This window comes from Antechinus flavipes, chromosome 2, assembly GCF_016432865.1.
Source record: "Antechinus flavipes isolate AdamAnt ecotype Samford, QLD, Australia chromosome 2, AdamAnt_v2, whole genome shotgun sequence".
In the NCBI taxonomy this organism is placed as follows: domain Eukaryota; kingdom Metazoa; phylum Chordata; class Mammalia; order Dasyuromorphia; family Dasyuridae; genus Antechinus; species Antechinus flavipes.
The window spans coordinates 191,866,127-191,890,001 of NC_067399.1; the positions used below are offsets into that span (position 1 = coordinate 191,866,127).

Consider the following 23,875-nt stretch of genomic DNA (forward strand, 5'->3'; position numbering starts at 1 on the left):
TCATTCAGTTTCTGCATAAAGACTTAAAGAAGAGGAACTTCCTTGACAAGAAGCCAACATCCAGAGGACTTTTACAATCTAAGAATGGAAAACAGATGAATGTTTGTATTTCATATATTAAAATTACTTACATTTGAATTGCTTGGAGCTACCTCTTGAGTAGTCATAGGCAAACAAAGTAGCTATCTGTAGCAAAGGATCTGAATTCCTACACCAAAGGAATAGTTCTGTACATAGCATTATTTTAATCTCTTAGATTTTGCTTTCACTTCTCAAAATTTTTCAATTTTTTTTTCTTTTCCACAGAGACCATCCCAGATGGGGAGCAGCTAACACAGCCCTGGCTCGATGGCTCTCACCAGTCTATGAAGATGGAATTAGCCAGCCAAGAGGCTGGAATCCCAACTTCCTTTACAATGAATTTCCACTGCCATTGGTTTGTATATCACAATGCCATGAAAATCAAGCTGGCATATGTTTTTCCATAGCACTTACAATGTTCTAGTGTCCTTCAAAAACAGAACAGTGTTATAAACTTCCTTGATGCTTATTGGAAATGACGAAGCACAAGTATGGGCATTCATGCAGTCATTTGGGCCACAGATGAATAAACTGCCAGGACACAAAAGGACATCTAGGGAGCATCTGGCCTACCATCCTCATTTCACAAAGGACTAAATGATCTCAAGAAAGGTAGAAGGGATTGGCCCAAAGCTACTTATTGAATATTCTGAAGAGTCATGATTAATTTTGGGGTCTTTGGATTCCTCCTTGAATGATCTTTCCCAAATCTCAAAATATTGATGTTTCATATTTAAACCAAACTGAACACTTTGTATAATTGGAGACAAGGGTGGAAAGAAGGACTTACAATGAAAAAGAAAAGTGCTTATTTGCTGGAGATAAACATTAAACAGTTGACAGGATTAGTTTGATTAAACAGCTGATCAATTTCCTTTTATAATTATGGATTTTTCCTTGAGGTAACAGGCTACCAAAACAAAGGAGTTATTTTTTTTAATTCATTAAAAATATTACACTGAAAAAATTACAATGAAATCAATACAAACAACTAAAGTTACTTGTTACTTATTTTTAATGTCATTCCATGAAGTATCATAACATTTTTTCAGTCATTTTAATTTCCCATCCATCAGAATTTTTTACCCAGTCAGATTAACTCTTACTCATTTTATTGGGGAAAATAATATGTATGTGTGTGTAGATATATGTATATATACATATATATAAATACATATTCACATGCACATTTATATATACATCTGTTATACACATGTGTATATATGTTTATGTGTAAACATACATATGTAAAGATGTATATCAACTGAATATATAACAGCAATTGATGGAAATACTTGTGTTTAGCAGGAAAAAGGACCATAGAGGATAAAAAAAAAAAAATTAGGCCTTGGGAATTGTTTGTTTGTTTGCAACAGTTGCAAAAGTACCCATGCAAGGGAAATGAGGGTTACACTAAATATTGAATTATTACACAATGAGAGAGAATGCAGCATGACATGATAAACAGGGAATTGCTCTTACAATCAGGAAGTCACATGTTAAAGTCCTACCTCAAACACATATTTCCCATGTGAGCCAAGGAAAGTCACTTAACCTCTCAATGCTCTAGGCAACTTTCTAAAACTATAAATTTCAAAGAAATATATTCAGCGGGAAGTAAGAAAGGCGGAAGGAAAAGAGGGAGGGAGAGAGGAAAAAAGGGAGGAAGGAAAGGAAGGAAAAGAAGGGATCATATCATTTTCTGTCTTTAAATCCCAGCACCTAGCACCATTTCTTCCACATTATACTACATTTCAGAATACACAATACTCAGTTCACTTGTCGAGCCATGTATTAATCTTCATCAAATGTTTGGTTTTAGCCTTAAGATTGAAATTCACAAGGCACTAAGCAATATGTGACTTTTGTTTTTGTCAAACTCTGCTGATGCATACATACCTGAATGTAAAAGAATATTAATCATAAAAATACCTATTCTGTGTGATTGAAGGATGCTTGACTGATAACTTCTTGAGGTTCTTTCCAGCTTTAAAGTCAATGCTTCTCTATATCCAGTAGAGTGTAAAGTACTTGAATGAAAAGCCTATTTTCATTTTTTGCCTTTGATTCCCCAAGGCCTAATACAATCCTTGGTAATACAATCATGGGCCTTTAATAAATACTTATTTAATTGAATTCCATAAATTCAGATATATTTTGAATTATAAGCCTAGACAAGAAAAGCCTAGCTCAAGTATTTTTGAATGTCAGTTATAATCCTTGTACTTAAAGTTAAATGATTACCAAAATATCTTCTATAATGTCCAAAAGAAAGAAGTACTCTTTTAAATCATCCTCCACCTATGCAGAAATTGGTGAGGTACAAGCAGACAAAAAACCATCCCTAGGGAAAAAATCCCTAATCTAGCACCTTATCATTATAACCACATACACCACATGAAAAATCTTGTCCAAAAGTGACAGACTTTTTCTGTCTGCTGACTCTCCTTCTTAACAACTGAGCGTTTTGTGAAAAGCTAAGAAGAGTTGACATTCCTAGCAAACTAACTTTTCTCTCAGGTTCGTGAAGTAACAAGAAAAATCATTCATGCATCAAATGAGGCTGTGACAGAGGATGACCAGTATAGTGATCTCCTGATGGTCTGGGGGCAATATATTGATCATGACATTGCATTCACGCCCCAGAGCTCCAGCAGAGCCACCTTTTGGGGAGGAACTGACTGTCAGAGGACATGTGAAAGCCAAAATCCCTGCTATCCCATAAAGGTAGGTTTTTACCAAGTGGTTCTGAAAGTTCCTCTTCAAACAAATACAGAGCTAGTGGTAAAGCAAAATTCTTCTGACTGACATCCTTGAAAATGAAATAATTTTATGTTTTATGGACTGTCAAAATTCTCTTGTGTAATGAACTAAACTAGAAATTTAAAGAACTGTTTCTACTAACTGACTCAGGTGTCTGGCACTACCTCACCATTTATTCATATTTTGACCACAGAGTGTATCAGAAGAAAACAATTTTTAAATTCATTTAGTACATTTGAGAGGGGAAACAAGATATAGTAAGATAAAAAGTATTGAAGTAGAATCAAGAGGCCTATATTCAAACTTTATTTCTGTCTCACCTCAGGAAAATCAGGAATGAAAATTATCTTCCACATCTAGAAACTTCTAGATCCAAAAACACATATATCTAGAAATCTTTGGGTCCTGACACCACTTCTAAAGCCTTCTGAAGTGAGGTCCCTCCTCCAGTTCTAGACCCTTCTAAAGTGGAACTCCTGCCATTCCACTTCAAGAAGTGGAGACCAAGAACAAGACCTCCACTTCTAGAGCCTTCTGGAGTGGTACCCCCACTTCTGGAGCCTTCTGGATTTGGGTTTCCACTTTTAGAGCCCCCTCAAGTTGGCCCTCACTTCTAAAGTCTTCTATATCTGAGCACTCATTTCTAAAAACTTCTAGGAAAGATTCTGAAAAGATGGGGCAGTAGGTTAAAAAAAAAAATCAAGCTTTCCAGAGCAACCTTTGAAGACATGAAGAGGCCAGGACTAGATTTAATGGTTGTGAATTATAAACATACCCAAGCAGCAAGCAGGGAGTACTGGGACTATTTGGAATTGGAAGTAGCCTCAGCCATAAGCATGGGAACTTTCACTTTCAGAATAGCAAAAAGCTGCCAGGCCCAGTTGTGCAGCAGAGACACTACCCAGAACACCCAGTGAGGGTAAAAGCAGTGGCTTAGGGACACAGCTAACTTGCAGGAAAGTGGAACTGGTGTTTGGAGGAGCTGAAATGAAGCTAGAGATGAAGTGAAACTAGAGTAGAAGTGAAGGTAAAACCAACAAATTAAAAAGCCTTTGTACAAACAAAACTAATGCAAACAAGATTAAAAGGGAAGCAACAAACTGGGAAAACATCTTCACAGTTAAAGGTTCTGATAAAGGCCTAATTTCCAAAATATATAGAGAATTTACTCTAATTTATGAGAAATCAAACCATTCTCCAATTAATAAATGGTCAAAGGATATGAACAGACAATTTTCAGATGATGAAATTGAAACTATTTCCACTCATATGAAAGAGTGTTCCAAATCACTACTGAACAGAGAAATGCAAATTAAGACAACTCTGAGATACCACTACACACCTGTCAGATTGGCTAAGATGACAGGAAAAAAATAATGATGAATGTTGGAGGGGATGTGGGAAAACTGGGACAGTGATGCATTGTTGGTGGAGCTGTAAACAAATCCAACCATTCTGGAGAGCAATCTGGAATTATGCCCAAAAAGTTATCACATTGTGCATATCCTTTGATCCAGCAGTGCTACTGCTGGGCTTATATCCCAAAGAGATACTGAAGAAGGGAAAGGGACCTGTATATGCCAAAATGTTTGTGGCAGCCCTGTTTGTAGTGGCTAGAAACTGGAAACTGAATGAATACCCATCAACTGGAGAATGGTTGGGTAAATTGTGGGATATGGATGTTATGGAATTCTGTAAGAAATGACCAGCAAGATGAACACAGAGAGCCTTGGAGAGACTTAAATGAACTGATGCTAAGTGAAATGAGCAGAGCCAGGAGATCATTATACACTTCAACAACAATATTGTATGAGAATGTTTTCTGATGGAAGTGGATTTCTTTGACAAAGAGAAGATCTAACTCAGTTTCAATTGATCAGTGATGGACAGAAGCAGCTACACCCAAAGAAGGAACACTGGGAAATGAATGTAAACTGTTTGCATTTTTGTTTTTCTTTCCGGGTTATTTCTACTGTCTGAATCCAATTCTCCCTGTTCAACAAGAGAACTGTTCGGTTCTGCACACATATATTGTATCTAGGATATGCTGTGACATATTTAATATGCATAGGACTGCTTGCCATCTTGGGGAAGGGGTAGAGGGAGGGAGGGGAAGAATCAGAACAGAAGTGAATGCAAGAGATGATGTTGTAAAAAAAATTACCCTGGCATGGGTTCTGCCAATAAAAAGTTATTAAAAAAAAACTACAGCAATAAATCCTAATAAACCATATGTTACAGCAAAAAAAAAAAAAAAAGTGAAGGTAAAGCAACATGCTTATCCCAACCCAGAATTAAAGGTGCTTACACTAATAGTTCTTTTTTTTTTTTTTTTAAAGAAGGAAATCACAGAAGCTTACTATGAGAATAAGGATGTTTAGGGCTCATCTTCAGAGTAGGAGAGTGTATTTTTGAAAAGTTTTTTAAAAGCTTCTTATATTGAAAGTGTAATATTAATTGGTTTTCCACCCAGAAAGAAATTATGGAAGTATTCAAAAAAAGACTTCAAAAATCAAATGAGAGAAATTGAGAAAAAACATGAAAATAAAACACCCCTCCAAAGAAAACAAGCAATATGGGGGGAAAGGGGAGTTAACCAACAAGAACAGGAGATCTTAAAGAAGGAAACAATTCTTTTTTTTTTTTTTTTTTTTTTTTTTTTTTTTTTTATTTAATAATAACTTCGCATTGACAGAATCCATGCCAGGATAATTTCTACACGACATTATCCCTTGCAATCACTTATGTTTCGTTTTTTCCCCCTCCCTCCCTCCTCCCCCCCCCCCCAGGATGGCAAGCAGTCCTATATATGCTAAACATGTTGCAGTATATCCTAGATACAATACATATTTGCAGAACCAAACAGTTCTCTTGTTGCACAGGGAGAATTGGATTCAGAAGGTAAAAATAACTCGGGAAGAAAATCAAAAATGCAAATAGTTCACATTCATTTCCCAGTATTCCTTCTTTGGGTGTAGCTGTTTCTGTCCATCATTTCTCCAATGAAACTCAGTTAAGTCTCTTTGTCAGAGAAGTCCACTTCCATCAGAATACATCCTCATACAATATCGTTGTCGAAGTGTATAATGATCTCCTGGTTCTGCTCATCTCACTTAGCATCAGTCCATGTAGGTCTCTCCAAGCCTCTCTGTATTCATCCTGCTGGTCATTCCTTACAGAGCAATAATATTCCATAACATTCATATACCACAATTTACCCAGCCATTCTCCAATTGATGGGCATCCATTCATTTTCCAGTTTCTAGCCACTACAAACAGGGCTGCTACAAACATTTTGGCACATACAGGTCCCCTTCCCTTTTTTAGTATCTCTTTGGGGTATAAGCCCAATAGAAACACTGTTGGATCAAAGGGTATGCACAGTTTGATAACTTTTTGGGCATAATTCCAGATCGCTCTCCAGAATGGCTGGATTCGTTCACAACTCCACCAACAATGCATCAATGTCCCCGTTTTCCCGCATCCCCTCCAACATTCATCATTGTTTTTTCCTGTCATCTTAGCCAATCTGACAGGAGTGTAGTGATATCTCAGAGTTGTCTTAATTTGCATTTCTCTGATCAATAGTGATTTGGAACACTCTTTCATGTGAGTGGTAATAGTTTCAATTTCTTCATCTGAAAATTGTCTGTTCATATCCTTTGACCATTTATCAATTGGAGAATGGCTTGATTTTTTATAAATTTGAGTCAGTTCTCTATATATTTTGGAAATGAGGCCTTTATCAGAACCTTTAATTGTAAAGATGTTTTCCCAGTTAGTTACTTCCCTACTAATCTTGTTTGCATTCGTTCTGTTTGTACAAAGGCTTTTTAATTTGATATAATCAAAATTTTCTATTTTGTGATTGGTAATGGTCTCTAGTTCATCTTTGGTCACAAATTTCTTTCTCCTCCACAAGTCTGAGAGATAAACTATCCTATGTTCCTCTAATTTATTTATAATCTCGTTCTTTATGCCTAGGTCATGGACCCATTTTGATCTTATCTTGGTATGTGGTGTTAAGTGTGGGTCCTTGCCTAATTTCTGCCATACTAATTTCCAGTTATCCCAGCAGTTTTTATCAAATAATGAAATCTTATCCCAAAATTTAGAATCTTTGGGTTTGTCAAACACTAGATTGCTATAGTTGACTATTCTGTCTTGTGAACCTAATCTTTTCCACTGATCAACTAATCTATTTCTAAGCCAATACCAGATGGTTTTGGTGACTGCTGCTTTATAATATAATTTTAGATCAGGTACAGCTAGACCACCTTCATTTGATTTTTTTTTCATTAATTCCCTTGAGATTCTCGACTTTTTATTGTTCCATATGAATTTTGTTGTTATTTTTTCTAAATCATTGAAATATTTTCTTGGAAGTCTGATTGGTATAGCACTAAATAAATAGATTAGTTTAGGGAGTATTGTCATCTTTATTATATTTGCTCGGCCTATCCAAGAGCACTTAATATTTTTCCAATTATTTAAGTCTGACTTTATTTGTGTGAAAACTTTTTTGTAATTTTGCTCATATAATTCCTGACTTTCCTTTGGTAGGTAGATTCCCAAATATTTTATGCTATCAACAGTTATTTTGAATGGAATTTCTCTTTGTATCTCTTGCTCTTGGATTTTGTTGGTGGTGTATAAGAATGCTGAGGATTTATGGGGATTTATTTTGTATCCTGCTACTTTGCTAAAATTATGAATTATTTCTAATAACTTTTTAGTAGAATCTCTGGGGTTTTCTAGGTATACCATCATATCATCTGCAAAGAGTGATAGTTTGGTTTCCTCATTGCCTACTCTAATTCCTTTAATCTCTTTCTCGACTCTTATTGCAGAGGCCAGTGTTTCTAATACAATATTGAATAATAATGGTGATAGTGGGCAACCTTGCTTCACTCCAGATCTTACCGGGAAAGGTTCCAATTTTTCCCCATTGCATATGATGCTTACTGAAGGTTTAAAATATATGCTCCTAACTATTTTAAGGAAAAGTCCTTTTATTCCTATGCTCTCAAGTGTTTTTATTAGGAATGGCTGTTGGATTTTATCAAATGCTTTTTCTGCATCTATTGAAATGATCATATGGTTTTTGTTTGGTTGGTTGTTGATATAGTCAATTATGTTAATAGTTTTCCTAATATTGAACCAGCCCTGCATTCCTGGTATAAATCCTACTTGGTCATAGTATATTATCCTGGGGATGATTTTCTGTAATCTTTTTGCTAATATTTTATTTAAGATTTTAGCATCAATATTCATTAGGGAGATTGGTCTATAATTTTCTTTCTCTGTTTTCAGCCTACCTGGTTTAGGTATCAGTACCATATCTGTGTCATAAAAGGAGTTTGGTAGGACTCCTTCAATCCCTACTTCTTCATATAGTTTATTTAGCATTGGAGTTAATTGATCTTTAAATGTTTGATAGAATTCAGATGTAAATCCATCTGGTCCTGGGGTTTTTTTCTTAGGGAGTTGATTGATAGTTTGTTCTATTTCTTTTTCTGAGATAGGAGTGTTTAGGATATTTACTTCTTCCTCTGTTAGTTTAGGTAAGCTATATTTTTGGAGGTATTCTTCTATTTCATTTAAGTTGTCGAATTTATTGGCGTAAAGTTGGGCAAAGTAACTCCTAATTATTGCTCTAATTTCCTCTTCGTTAGTGGTGAGTTCTCCCTTTTCATTTTTAAGACTAACAATTTGATTTTCCTCTTTCCTTTTTTTAATCAGATTTACTAAGGGTTTGTCTATTTTGTTGGTTTTTTCATAGAACCAACTCTTAGTTTTATTAATCAATTCAATAGTTTTTTTACTTTCAATTTTATTGATCTCTCCTTTTATTTTTTGAATTTCAAGTTTAGTGTTTGATTGGGGGTTTTTAATTTGTTCCTTTTCTAGCATTTTTAGTTGCAAGCCCAATTCATTGACCTTCTCTTTCTCTATTTTATACAAATAGGCCTCTAGAGATATGAGATTTCCCCTTATTACCGCTTTGGCTGCATCCCATACATTTTGGTATGATGTCTCATTATTATCATTTTCTTGGATGAAGTTATTAATTATGTCTATAATTTGCTGTTTCACCCAATCATTCTTTAGTATGAGATTATTTAGTTTCCAATTATTTTTTGGTCTACTTTCCTGTGGCTTTTTATTGAATGTAATTTTCAATGCATCATGGTCTGAAAAGGATGCATTCACTATTTCTGCCTTACTGCATTTGAGTTTGAGGTTTTTATGTCCTAATATATGATCAATTTTTGTATAAGTTCCATGAACTGCTGAAAAGAAGGTGTACTCCTTTCTGTCCCCATTACATTTTCTCCAGAGATCTATCATATCTAATTTTTCTAGTATTCTATTTATCTCTTTGACTTCTTTCTTATTTATTTTGTGGTTTGATTTATCTAATTCTGAGAGTGCAAGGTTGAGATCTCCCACTATTATAGTTTTACTGTCTATTTCTTCTTGCAGCTCTCTTAATTTCTCTTTTAGGAATTTAGATGCTACACTACTTGGTGCATATATATTTAATATAGATACTTCTTCATTATTCATTCTACCCTTTAGCAAGATATAGTGCCCTTCCTTATCTCTTTTGATTAGATCAATTTTTGCTTTAGCTTGATCTGAGATCAGGATGGCTACCCCTGCTTTTTTGGCTTCACCTGAAGCATAGTAGATTTTGCTCCAACCTTTTACCTTTAACCTGCATGTATCACCCCGCTTTAGGTGTGTTTCCTGTATACAACATATTGTAGGATTCTGGCTTTTAATCCATTCTGCTAACCGCTTCCTCTTTATAGAGGAGTTTACCCCGTTCACATTTATGGTTAAAATGACCAATTCTGTATTACTTGCCATCTTGTTAACCCCGGTTTATGCTTTTCTCCCTTCTTACTCCCTTACCCCCTCCCTTACCCCCCTTCCCAGTATTAAGCTTGTGAGCTCCCCTTGCTTCTCACAGCCCTCCCTTTTTCAGTATCCCTCCCCCCCTTAGAGTTCCCCCCCCCCAACTTACCCCTTTCCCTCCCAGTTACCGTATTCCCTTCCACTTAGCTTATTCCTTCCTTTTTCACTTTTCCCTTCTCACTTTTCAATGAGGTGGGAGAAGTTTCACCATAGATTGAATATGTCTAAAATTCTTCTCTTACTGCCAATTCTGAAAGCAGTAAAATACTCACTATTTTCATTCCTCTCCATTCTTTCTCTCAGATTTACTAGGTTTTCTTTGCCTCTTCATGAAATGTAGTACCCCCACTTTCCCTTTTTTCTAGTACAATGTCCTTTCCACACCTAGTTTCTAGAACAAGGTATACATGTATTCTTTATACATCTTTACAGCCGAAATATAGTTCCCAAGATTAATCTTTACCTTTTTAGATTTCTCTTGAGTTCTGTGCTTGTAGATCAAATTTTTTGTTAAGTTCTGGCTTTTTCATCAGAAATAGATGAAATTCGCTTATTTCGTTGAATGTCCATCTTCTTCCTGGAAAAAGATGCTCAATCTCGCTGGGTAAGTTATTTTTGGTTGCATACCAAGTTCCTTAGCCTTTCGGAATATCATATTCCAGGCCCTTCGATCCTTTAATGTGGATGCTGCCAGATCCTGGGTGATCCTTATTGTGGCTCCTTGATACTTGAATTGGGTTTTTCTAGCCGCTTGCAGTATTTTTTCCTTTGCCTGAGGGTTCTGGCATTTGGCCACTATATTCCTTGGTGTTTTGATTTTAGGATCCCTTTCAGTAGGGGATCGATGAATTCTTTCAATGTCTATTTTACCTTCTGTTTCTATGACTTCTGGGCAGTTCTCTTTGATAATTTCCTGGAAGATAGTGTTCAGGCTTTTTTTTTCATCATACTTTTCTGGAAGTCCGATGATTCTCAGGTTGTCTCTCCTGGATCTGTTTTCCAGGTCTGTTGTCTTCCCCAGAAGGTATTTCACATCCTTTTCCATTGTTTGATTTTTTTGGATTTGCTTGACTGATTCTTCTTGTCTCCTCGAGTCATTCAATTCCAATTGTTCGACCCTGATTTTCAGTGAGGTATTTTCTTCACTCACTTTTTTAAGATCTTTTTCTAATTGTCCAATTGAGTTCTTTTGTTCTGTGGAATTTTTTTCCATTTCGCCAATTTTGTTTTTTAGAGAGCTGTTTTCTGTTTCCAGTTCACTAATCCTATTTTTCAAGGATTTGGTTTCTTTATCCACTCTCTCTTTAACTGACTTCTCCAGGCTCTTTTGCCAAGCCTCCCTCTCCTTTTGCAGAGCCTCCCTCTCCTTTTCCCATTTTTCTTCTAGCTCCCTTGTGAGAGCCTTTTTAATTTCCTCCATGAGATTCATCTGTGCTGAGGGACATAAGGTCTCTTCCTTCGGGGATTCACCTGGGGACTGTTTGTTTTTAGTCTCCTCAGGGTTTGGAGTCTGCTCTTTATCTGTATAAAAGCTGTCCAGGGTTAAATTCTTTTTCAGTTTCTTGCTCATTCTGTCTATTTATCAAAGACAAACTATCAAAGAAACAGAAGGAAAAAAAACCCCTTGAATGGAGGCTGCTTTCTTTGGGGGAGGGGCAGGGTATTCGTGAGGCACAGGTCCTACTGTGCTATGGCGCCTGCGCACTGAGATCCGAGCGCTCTGAGATCCGAGCGGGCTAAGACACTGTGGGGGAGGGGTGGCCAGGTCCCAAGAAACTCCAGCTGTTTGGGATTGTATTCTTCACCCCCGGTGTTTTTAGCTTCTCTGCTGGGCTGCTGACTTGCTCCTATAGCAAAACTCTCACCGCAGAGACGGCTGCGATGGCGTCCTACCCCCTCTCTGCTCCACCCGGTTCTGAGCTGCTATCTGTGCTCTGGTTGCCGCTGCTGCCCGCAGACTGCTTCCAAATACCATCCCCGCCCTCGCGCAAAAACAGACCTTTCTTGACGAGTCTCAAGGATGGTTTCTCTTGGTAAGTAATTGTATGGTTTTTTTTCAGTCGAGCATTAATTCAGAGGCATGAAATGAAATGAATAGTGAGAGAAAAACACGGAGATTACACAGAAGTGTATTTCCTCTCCGCCATCTTGGCCGGAAGTCTCAGAAGGAAACAATTCTTTGAAAATTAGAATTAGTCATTAGGAAGCCACGGAAGCTATAAGAAGCAAAGAAATAACACACTAAAATATAAAGAATCAAAAAATAGAAGAGAATGTGAAACATAAGAAAAGCAAGACATTTGAAGAATAAATCAAGAAGAAAAAACAAAAGAATAATTGGACTACCCCCCAAAGTTGTGACAATAAAAAGAACCTTGACAAAATAATGAAGGAAATTTTTTTTAAAGTGTCCTGGAATGATAGAACCTGAAGGGAAAATAAAAATAGAAAGTAGAAATAGATCTAAAAGAGATCCTACATGGAAAACATATAGGAATATTATTGCCAAATTTCTTTTTTTAATTTTTTATTATAACTTTTTATTTACAAGATATATACATGGATCATTTTTCAACACTGACCCCTGCAAAACTTTCTGTTCCAACTTTCCCACTCCTTCCCCCCACTCCCTCCCCTAGACGGCAGATAGACCAATACATATTAAATATGTTAAAGTGTATGTTAAACACAATATATGTATACGTATCCATACAGTTATTTTGCTGCACAAGAAAAATTGGACTTAGAAATAAGGTAAAAATAACCTAAGAAAGAAATAAAAAATGCAAGCAGACAAAAATAGAAGGAATGGAAATGCTATGTTGAGGTTCACACTCATTTCCCATAGTTCTTTCACTGGGTGTAGCTGATTCTCTTCATTATTGAACAAATGGAAATGATTTGTGTTCATCTCATTGTTGAAGAGAACCATGTCCATCAGAATTGATCATCATAAAGGACTGTTGTTGAAGTATATAATGATGTCCTGGTCCTGCTCATTTCACTCAGCATCAGTTCATGTAAGTCACTCCAGGCCTTTCTGAAATCTTACTGCTTGTCATTTCTTACAGAACAATAATATTCCATAACATTTATATACCATAACTTATGCAGCCATTCTCCAATTGATGGACATCCATTCAATTTCCAGTTTCTAGCTACTACGAACAGGGCTGCCACAAACATTTTTGCACATACAGGTCCCTTTCCCTTCTTTAAGGTCTCTTTGGGATATAAGCCCAGTAGTAAGACTGCTGGATCAAAGGGTATGTACAATTTGATAACTTTTTGTGCATAGTTCCAAATTGTTTTCCAGAATGGTTGGATGCAGTCACAATTCCAACAACAATGTATCAGTGTCTCAGTTTTCCCACATCTCCAACATTCCACATTATGTTTTCCTGTCACCTGAGAGGTGTGTAGTAGTATCTCAGAGTTGTCTTAATTTTCATTTCTCTGATTAATAATGATTTAGAGCATCTTTTCATATGGCTATTAATAGTTTCAATTTCTTCATCCAAAAATTGCCTGTTCATATCCTTTGACTATTTGTCAATTGGAGAAGGGCCTGATTTCTTATAAATTAGAGTGAATTCTCTATATATTTTAAAACTGAGGCCTTTATTAGAATCTTTAACTGTAAAGATGTTTTTGCAGTTTATTGCTTCCCTTCTAATCTTGTATGCATTAGTTTTGTTTGTACAAAAACTTCTTAATTTGATATAATCAAAATTTTCTATTTTGTGATCAATAATGATCTCTAGCTCTTCTTTGGTCACAAATTCCTTCTTCCTCCACAAGTCTGAGAGGTAAACTATCCTATATTCTTTTAATTTATTTATAATTCATTCTTTATCCCTTGATCATGAACCCATTTTAAACTTATCTTGGTGTATGGTGTTAACTATGGGTCAGTGTCTAGTTTCTGCCATACTAATTTCCAATTTTCCCAGCAGTTTTCGTCAAACAGTGAATTCTTATCCCAAAAGCTGGGGTCTTTGGGTTTTTCAACCACTAGATTATTATAGTTATTGATTGTTTTTTCCTGTGAATCTAACCTATTCCACTGTTCAACTGGTCTATTTCTTGGCCAATACCAAATGGTTTTGGTGATCGCTGCTTTATAATATAGTTTTACATCTGATACAGCTAGGCCACCTTCATTTGATTTTCTTTTCATTAGTTTCCTTGAAAGTCTTGACCTTTTGTTCTTCCAGATGAATTTTGTTGTTATTTTTTCTAGAACATTGAAATAGTCTTTGGGGGATCTGATTAGTATAGCACTAAATAAATAAATTAGTTTAGAGAGTATCGTCATCTTTCTTATATTGCTTCAGCCTATCCAAGAACACTTAATATTTTTCCAATTGGTTAGATCTGACTTTATTTGTGTGGAAAGTATTTTGTAATGTTGCTTATATAGTTCCAGATTTTACCTTGGCAGATAGATTCCCAAATATTTTATACTATCAGCATCTTAGCTGTTGGATTTTGTTAGTGTTATATAAGAATACTGATGATTTATGTGGATTTATTTTGTATCCTGCAACTTTGTTAAAGTTGTGGATTATTTCTAATAACTTTTTAGTAGAATCTCTGGGATTCTCTGAGTATACCATCATATCATCAGCAAAGAGTGATAATTTGGTTTCTTCATTATCTACTCTAATTCCTTTAATCTCTTTCTCAGCTCTTATTGCCGAAGCTAGCATTTCTAATACAATATTGAATAGTAATGGTGATAGTGGGCAACCTTGTTTCACTCCTAATCTTATTGGGAATGGTTCCAGGTTATCCCCATTACATATGATGCTTACTGATGGTTTTTAAATAGATGCTACTGACTATTTTAAGGAAAAGTCCATTTATTCCTATACTCTCAAGTGTTTTTAATAGGAATTGATATTGGATTTTATCAAATGCTTTTTCTGCATCTATTGAGATGATCATATGGCTTTTGTTAATTTGGTTATTGATATAATCCATTATGTTAATAGTTTTCCTAATATTGAACCAGCCTTGCATTCCTGGTATAAATCCTACTTGATCATGGTATATTATCCTGGGGATGATTTTCTGTAGTCTTTTTGTTAATATCTTATTTAAGATTTTAGCATTAATATTCATTAGGGAGATTGGTCTGTAATTTTCTTTCTCTATTTTCAATCTACCTGGTTTAAGTATCAGTACCATGTCTGTGTCATAAAAGGAATTTAAGAGGACTCCTTAATTGCCTATTTTTTTAAATAGTTTATATAACATTGAAGTTAATTGTTCTTTACATGTTTGGTAGAATTCACATGTAAATCCATCTTGTTCTGGGGATTTTTTCTTAGGGAGTTGATTAATAGCTTGTTTTATTTCTTTTTCTAAAATGGGACTATTTAAGCAATTTACTTCCTCCTCTGTTAATCTGGGTAACCTATATTTTTGAAGGTAGTCATCCATTTCACTTAGGTTATCAAATGCACTGGCAAAAAGTTGGGCAAAGTAACTCCTAATTATTGCTCTAATTTCCTCTTCATTGGTGGAAAGTTCTCCCTTTTCATTTTTAAGACTAACAATTTGATTTTCCTCTTTCTTTTTTCTAATCAGATTTACCAAAGGTTTATCTATTTTGTTGGGTTTTTTCATAAAGCCAACTCTTAGTTTTATTTATTAATTCAATAGTTTTTTTTAACTTTCAATTTTATTAATTTCTCCTTTTAATTTTGGAATTTCAAGTTTAGTGTTTGATTAGGGGGTTTAATTTGCTCTTTTCTAGCTTTTTAAGTTTCAAATCCCAATTCATTGATCTTCTTTTTATTTTATTCAAGTAAGCCTTGAGAGATATAAAATTCTCCCTTATTACCACTTTGGCTGTATCCCACACATTTTATATGTTGTCTCATTGTTGTCATTCTCTTGGGTGAAATTATTGTGTCTATGATTTGCTATTTCACCTATTCATTCCTTCTGATGAAATTATTTAGTTTCCGATTACTTTTTGATCTATTTACCCCTAGCTTTTTGTTGAATGTAGTTTTTATTGCATTGTGATCTGAAAAGAATTCATATACTATTTCTGCTTTCTGCATTTAATTTTGATGTCTTTATGTCCTTTATGTCCTATGGTCAATTTTTGTATAGGTTCCATGAACTACTGAGAAGAAAGTGTACTTCTTTCTGTCTTCATTCAGTTTTCTCTAAAGATCCATCATACCAGCTTTTCTAATAGCCTATTTACCTCTTTAACTTCTTTCTTATTTGTTTTAATAGTTTGGTTTATCTGATTCTGAGAGTGCAAGGTTGAGATCTCCCACTATTATAGTTTTGCTGTGTATTTTTTCTTGCAACTCTCTTAACGTCTCCTTTAGGAAATTAGATGCTATACCATTTGGTGCATATATGTCTAGTATTGATATTGCTTCATTGCCTATGCTACCCTTTAGCAAGATATAGTTTTCTTGCTTATCTCTTTTAATAACATCAATTTTTGCTTTTGCTTTATCTGAGACAAGGATGGCTACTGCTGCTTTTTTGACTTTACCTGAAGCATAATAGATTCTTCTCCAGCTTTTTACCTTTACTCTGTATAAAGCAGGATGATATATATGTGTTTCCTGTAAACAACATATGGTAGGATTCTGACTTTTAATCCAGTCTGCTCTCTGCCTCCATTTTATGGGAGAGTTTGTCCCATTCACATTTACAGTTAAAACTACTAATTCTGTATTTCCTGCCATCTTATTGTCCCAGATTATACTTTTCTTTTTCTTTTCCTCCTTATCCCCCTCCCTAGTATTAAACTTATGGACACCACTTGCCTCATGCAGCATTCCCTCTTTAGAATCCTACCCCACCCTCTCTGAGTCCCTCCCCCTTTTTTATATTTTGCCCTTATTTTTTTCTGTATTCCCTTCTATTTAACCTACTCTTTTCCTTTTCCCTTTTCCTCTCCCACTTTTCAATGAGGTGAGAGAAGTTTTTCTGTAAACCAGATATGTCTAATATTTTCTCTTTGAGCTACATCTGATGAGAGTAACATTCACACAATGTTCCTCCCCCTCCCTCTTTTTATCTTCGCTTTTCTCTTTTTCTGATACAATCCCCTTTCCACTTCTAATTCCCCTTTTTAATATTATAACAGTAAAATCAAATTATACAGTGCTCTTTATGTATACCCATAACAGAAATACTGTCCTCAAGAGTTCTCTTTATCTTTGCATGCTTCTCTTGAGTCCTATATTTAGAGGTCAAATTTTTTGTTTAGCTCTGGTTTTTTTCATTAGAAATTAATGGAATTCACCTGTTTCATTGATTATCCATGTTTTCCCTGGAAGAAAATGCTCAGCTTAGCTGGATAGTTTATTCTTGGCTACATTCCAAATTTTTTTGCCTTTCAGAATATCATATTCCAGGCCCCTCAATCTTTTAATGTGGAAGCTGCTAGATTCTGAGTGATCCTTATTGTGACTCCTCAGTATTTGAATTTTTTTTTCTGGCTGCTTGTAATATATTTTTCTTAATCTGATAGTTCTGTAATTAAGCCACAATATTCCTTGGAGTTTTTTTTTTTAGGGCCTCTTTCAGAAGGTGTTCAATGAATTCTTTCAATGCCTATTTTACCTTCTGTTTCTATTATATCTGGGCAGTTCTCTTTGATGATTTCCTGAAAAATAGTGTCTAGGCTCTTTTTTTTTTCATCATGGTTTTCAGGAAGCCCAATAATCCTTAGATTCTCTCTCGTAGATCTATTTTCCAAGTCTATTGTTTTTCCAAGTAGATATTTAATATTTTTTTATTTTTTATTTTTTTGGTTTTGCTTGACTGATTCTTGATGTCTCAGTGAATTATTCATTTCCATTTGTTCAGTTCTGATTTTTAATGAGTTATTGTCTCCATTAACTTTTTTTTAGTTCTTTTTTGTATATTTCCAATTAAGTGTTTAAGTGAGTTGTTTTGTTCTATGGAATTCTTTTCTACTTCATTAATTTTTTTAATGAGTTATTTTCTTTTTCCAATTCACAAATCCTACTTTCCTGGGAGTTCTTTATCTTTTCCAGTTCACAAATTCTGTTTCTCTGGGAGTTCTTTATCTTTTCCAATTCACATTTCAGGAAGTTGTTTTCTTTTTCCACTTTATCAAATCTTCCTTTTAATGAGTTATATGCCTTTTTAATACTCTCTTGCACAGTTTCTCTTTTCCATCACCATTTTTCTTCTAGCTCTCCTTTAAATTCTATTATATTTTTTCTAGGAGAGCCTTCTGTGATGGGGACCAGAATATATACCCCTTTGGGGATTTGTCTGGAGACTGTCTGCTAGTAGTCTCCTCAGGGTTGGAAATCTGATCTCTTTCTATATAGAAGTTATCTATAGTTAGAGCTCACTTTGCATTTTTACTCATTTTTTAAATGCTCTTGGGGTCTGCCTTCAGAATAAGGGGGTTCCCAGCTTCCTCTACAGAACAGGGACAGGTGGACAATAGCTGTCCAGTGAATGAACTGTGAAGAGTGACCATGCTGCAGAAGTGTGACTGCCCTGGGCAGAGCCCTGCTGTGTGGAAGTGTGATTATCCTGGGCAGAGCCTGATGCTGTGGAATGCAGCTGTGGAACTGCACTGTGGTTGTGCTGAATCACTCCCAGTGCTGGGTGAGTGTGGCCAGGTCCTATGAAACTTGCATTTTGGGGCAAACTCTACCTTTGATGTTTGTGTAACTTCCCTGCTGATCTACTGCTTTGCAAACAAAGCAGAGCAGCTAATCTATGGTAGAGTCCTCCCTACAAATTCTCCATCCATGGAAACCGCCCCCAACCCTGGTCTGCTCAGCATGTGTTAGCCTCCATGTTCTGCCTCCCTGCTTTTGCTGGCCTCCTCCCACCCAATCAAGACAGACCTTTTCTGGCAATCTTCCCAGATTATCTTCTGCTGGTAATTTGTTGTACTCTCAATATTCATGGATTCTACCAGTCAAGCACTACTTCAGCAGCTGAATTTAGTAATCAGTAGTGAGGGTAGAAGGGAGCTCAGAGTGAAGAGTGTGTCCTCTCTGCCATCTTGGCTCCACCCCCCAAAATTTCTTAACACCCAAATCAAAGAGAAAATTTTACATGAAACAAACAAAAACAATTCAAATATTCTGGAGCTACAATTAGAATTGATCAGGATTTATCAGCAGATACAGCAAAAAACTGCAGGCTCTGGAAGAATATATATATATATATATATATATATATATAATATATATATATATACACACACATCAACAATCAAGCGAACTAGGACTGTGGCTAAAAATAACATATTCAGCCAAACTAACCATAATATTGAATGGGAGGAAGTTAAGTGATAGTAAGAAAAATTAATGAGTAGAATTAAAGTAGTAGAGTTGCAAGGATAGGAAATAGATATATATAAACACTATGACTAGGATCAGGTATAGAATTCATTAGGAAAAAATAATAATAGTAATTATTGACTGGATAAAGTCAAATTTAAAAATTCAATCAAGAGAAAAATATATATTGTATAAGCCATATTAATATTGTTTTAGGTGCATGTCTACTCATAAATGAATGCTTCAAGTATATATGTGTGTATATGTGTATTTGTATACATGTAGATGTAGGTATCTGTATCTATAGATATATGTATTTCTGTATGCATGTGTGTGTCCATTCCTAACTGTAGTTGGCTTGCAGGAACTGGGCTGGGGGGGAGGGGTGATGAATGAAGGAAAAAATAATATTGGCTGGGCAGACAATTTAAAGATAGGACAAAGGGAAGGGAAGGAAGCCAGGCCATTATTTATAACTTATTTCTAACATATTCCTCCCTTTACTTTGTTTCTCTACCATCAATATCTGCCTAAACTCCAATTTTGGTGCTTTTTTTTTTTTATCCAGCAAAAAGTCCTTCAATCTCCCCAGAAGAATGTAGCCTGGCAACATCATCTTTTCTTAGGATGCTTTGTGAATTTATTCCAGCTCCATAAATTCCTCGGGTAATTACAGTGTTCATTACCAATATTGGAAAGTATTTGGCCATTTGGCCACAAAGAAGACTGTGCTGGAATTAGATCTGCAGTTTGAGTATTGCTTTCCCTTTAAATACTTATATATTTGTTGATAATTATGTGACCCCACTGAACTTAAATGCCTACAACAGTTTATTTTTTTAAAAAAGGGAAGTATTTTGTAAACTATTGTTGTTTGTGGAATTCTGAAATAAAAGGAAAAAGAGTATGAAAAGTACCAATAGTATTCAAGAAAGAGACATGGTTATAGCAACCCTCCTACAATCTGGGAGGTTTCTTGCCCATGCTTTTCCAAAGGATAGTTCAGTGACCCTACTGCCACATACTTTGAAAATACAGTCACAACTTTAAAAAGGTGAACTAATAACTTCTGATTTCATGATATGAAAAGAATTACTTTTGCATATGAGCTGTTAGTGAAATTTTTTTAATGTGAGGATGAAGCCCCATTATTTAGCTGTTGCTTGCTTTTTGTTGTTTTTAGGAGTTTAGGGTTGGTTGTTGGGAGTTTTATCCCACTTTGAAATTTTGAATCCCAGTCAAGGACAACTTATAAAGCAACCCATAAATAATTCAATTTCCAAACTGTCACTCAGGGCAAGGTTTTCTGTTCTCTGGGCCAACAAAGATTTTTTTTTCCCCATCAGTTAAGTGAAGTTTTAAAACTTCAAAGTGTTTGCTGCATTGTGGAGAATGCTGCATTTTGTGATGCTGATATCTGCAGTCAAAAATACTTTGTTGGAAGAAATGGAATAAAGGTCCTGGGGAAGTAAGATTCCAGTGGATCTACACTACTAATACTAACACACATTAAATAGCATTTTAAGATTTGCAAAGCATTTTAAGTATATTATCTCATTTGATTGTCATGCTAACCTAGTAAGGTAAGTGCTATTGTTATATTTTATTTATTTTACAGAGGAGAAAACTGAGACTCAGACACTTTCAAAGATCACATAGGAAGTATGGGAAGGGAGAGGAAAATAACGAATATTTAGTAAGTTTCTACTATGTTCCAGGGACTATGCTGAGCGCTTTACAAACATTATGTTATTTGATTCTTACAAGCATCTAGAAAAGGAAGATGCTAACAAGTATCTAAGGCAGGATTTGAACTTAGGTCTTTCTTACTCTAGGAGAAGCACATCATTGTATCACCCATCTGCTTCTGAGGTAATATTTGAATCCAGTCCTTAACTCAAAATCCAACACTGTCTCCATTATCCTACACTTTCCCCCTCCAGAAGAAGATCCTCAATCAGAATTGGATTTTAATAATGGGTTCTATGGACCATTCTTCCTTTTGGGCATGAGAGCTCATACCACAATATTTTTGTGGTAAACATTTAATTCTTGTTGAGAAAAGAGCTCAGAAAATTAATTAATGATAGGGTCTTATTTTTGAATATCTGAATTCTCAGCATATACTGGTCATCCTTGGTCACTTTTCTTCATGTAATTTGCCAGTTACAGTGCCTCAAATTCTTTTCTAGTCAACTCATATATAAAATGCCTTAAAGACACCTTAAACATAGGATTTTTGTTTTGCTTTTTTAATTAGTGGAACTAGTACTTTTCAAAAGAAGTTATGAGTTGAAGTTTAAATTTAAAATTCTAAACATATTTCAATCATGGGTCCAGGAAATAGTCCTCTTTTATGTTCCCCTTGATAGAATATAAGGGTTAAGAATTTTTCAGACTCTAAAAACAGTTATCTTATACATTCTTTATGATGGCCTCAAATACCATGTCCACCATGAAGTCTTTCCTGTTTATCCCTAGTAGAAGAAAAATACTATGATTAGTGGAGAGTAACAACCAATGAGAGCTAAAGTTTATTCTGATATACTCAGGAAGATGCTAAAGGGGTAGTATGATGTAAAGGAACAAAGCACTAAAGAAATCTGAATTCAAGTCCTTATTGTATAATTTACTAGCTATATAGTCATGAATAAATCACTTAATTTTTTCTGTGCCTCAGTTTATTCATCCAAAAATGAGGATGCTAATACCACTTTTACTATTCCTCTCACTGGGCTTTGGGTAGAGAAAGCTTTTATATGACATCATTAAGGGGCAATATTAATATCTCTCATTATGAGAATCTCTCCAACAATTTAAGTTTCTGAAATTGGGGGGGCAACAAGTGACTCAATTTTCTAAGACTGTTTCCTCAACTATAAAATGAGGAGGTTATATCTCTTCCAATTCTAAATCTATAATTTTATCCTGAAGAGATTTACTGTCACACTTAGAACAGGAAATCTCTGCTGAGTTTTTAACATTTATATTTTTATCTTTTTTTCCTTCACTGGTTAGAAAAAAAAAACACTACCTTTTCCCAGCTTTCTCCTAACAAAATGGAGATACTGAAAACTAACTTTACTGAGTTATATGTGGCTGAAAGGTGTTGCCATTATAGGACTTCTATTCACCCATTTAACACAAGATCAATGGGTTAAATCATCCTTTCCCAGACATCGAAAATGATCCTTTGGAACTCAAAGCCATTTCCCTCCTTATGTTCCTGCCAGCAATATCTCTCTGAAGCACATAGCTTTGGCATATCACTGAGGTGACTCACCATGCCTCATTACATGGGTACATGGTGATACATTGCAGGAGCTCAGAAATAATGGAGTTTCAGAAAACCACTGCTGAGATGCAGCTCCCCATTAAATGAGGCCCATTGGTGTTAGAAGCAGAGAACATCATGGCTAAAGAGAAATTTTTTTGTTGTATTATGAGTAATAGGAGACATTGGTATTACCTTTTAAAGAAAATTTCAGCTTCATTTGGAACAATCTTCTAATGCTCATTAGCAGAGTATACTGTGGCCCTTCTTACTAAATATGTCTTAAATTAATTCACATCATTTCAATAAATAATTACCATTGAGTGAATTTAACAAATATTTGTGTAATATAATAAGTATACAATGTGATATAAAATGATACACGCATTTTATAAATAGTAATAATTTAAATAGAGAAGAAAATGGCAAATAACTCTAGTGTCTCCCAAGAAAACCCCAAATGAAGGCACAAAGTATTAGACACAACTGAAATTACAGAACAACAACAAAATCATATATGTATATAAATACAATTAATATCTTTATATAAATAATAAAAAATATATGACACAATAAACATAATACATATTTCATAAGGCTAATCATACAGATTTAGTGTTGGAAAAGACCTTAGAGTCACAGAGATCACTTCCCCCATTTGCAGATAAGGAAACAAATCCAGATAAATTAAGTAATTTCACAAATCACTTTACCCATTGATGGATCAACAAGGATAAAAACTGACAATCAGTTTCTGACCTCAAGAACTTGGTGTGTTAATTGGAGAGGAATGAGACATGTACATCAATAAGTGAGGACACAGTACTTGGAGTCAGAAAGACCTGCATTCAAATCATGCCTCAAATTGTCTCTGTAATCTTAGGATCTGTAAAGGAGTCTCTATTGCTTCTAAAGTAAATCTCTCATCTTGTAGTTCTAGGAGCAAAAGAGAGACATAGACAAGTGTTCTAAAAGGGAAAACTCACTTTTTAAGTGAGGAAAGTGAGACGGGAATCAGGAAAGGCTTTAATTAAGAAAGCTCTTGAAGGAAAAGATGAATTTCAATAGCAATGAAAGATGATAGTCTACAGAGAGGGAGAAAATAAGAGCAAAGAAGGAAATTGGGGAAAATTTTAATAATCTGATAGAATATGTGGGGAAAGATTGGAATGAAATAAGGCTGGAAATAATATTAATGATGATGGCAATACTAGGTTAAGTGCAAGTCAAGGAAATGAATGAGGACAGATACCAACAATGAGGATGGGTGATAAAAAAAGATTGTGAATAGTATTGCAGGATAAGATCTAAAAAAGATGTAAGAAAATTTCTAGATCAATCCTCATTTTCTGAACAAAGAAACCAAGTTCTACTTGTTTGTGGCTTACCCGAAGTCTCATAGAATAGATATAGGGCCCCTCAACTCCAGACTTTATATTCTTTCTTTCCTCTACACTACATTGCCTTTTATCTTCCTTCAAATCAGATGCATTCAGGAAATATAAATACAATT

At 35.1% G+C, this 23,875-nt stretch overlaps 1 protein-coding gene across 1 annotated transcript in view; it reads left to right on the plus strand.

Moving 5' to 3' along the window:
* TPO (thyroid peroxidase) overlaps nt 1-23,875 on the plus strand; it is a 179,010-nt gene that overhangs the window by 85,496 nt on the left and 69,639 nt on the right. The window contains exons 5-6 of the mRNA XM_051973586.1: nt 307-436; nt 2,602-2,808. Coding sequence (XP_051829546.1) covers nt 307-436; nt 2,602-2,808 — 337 coding nt within the window. The remainder of the gene's footprint in view (nt 1-306; nt 437-2,601; nt 2,809-23,875) is intronic.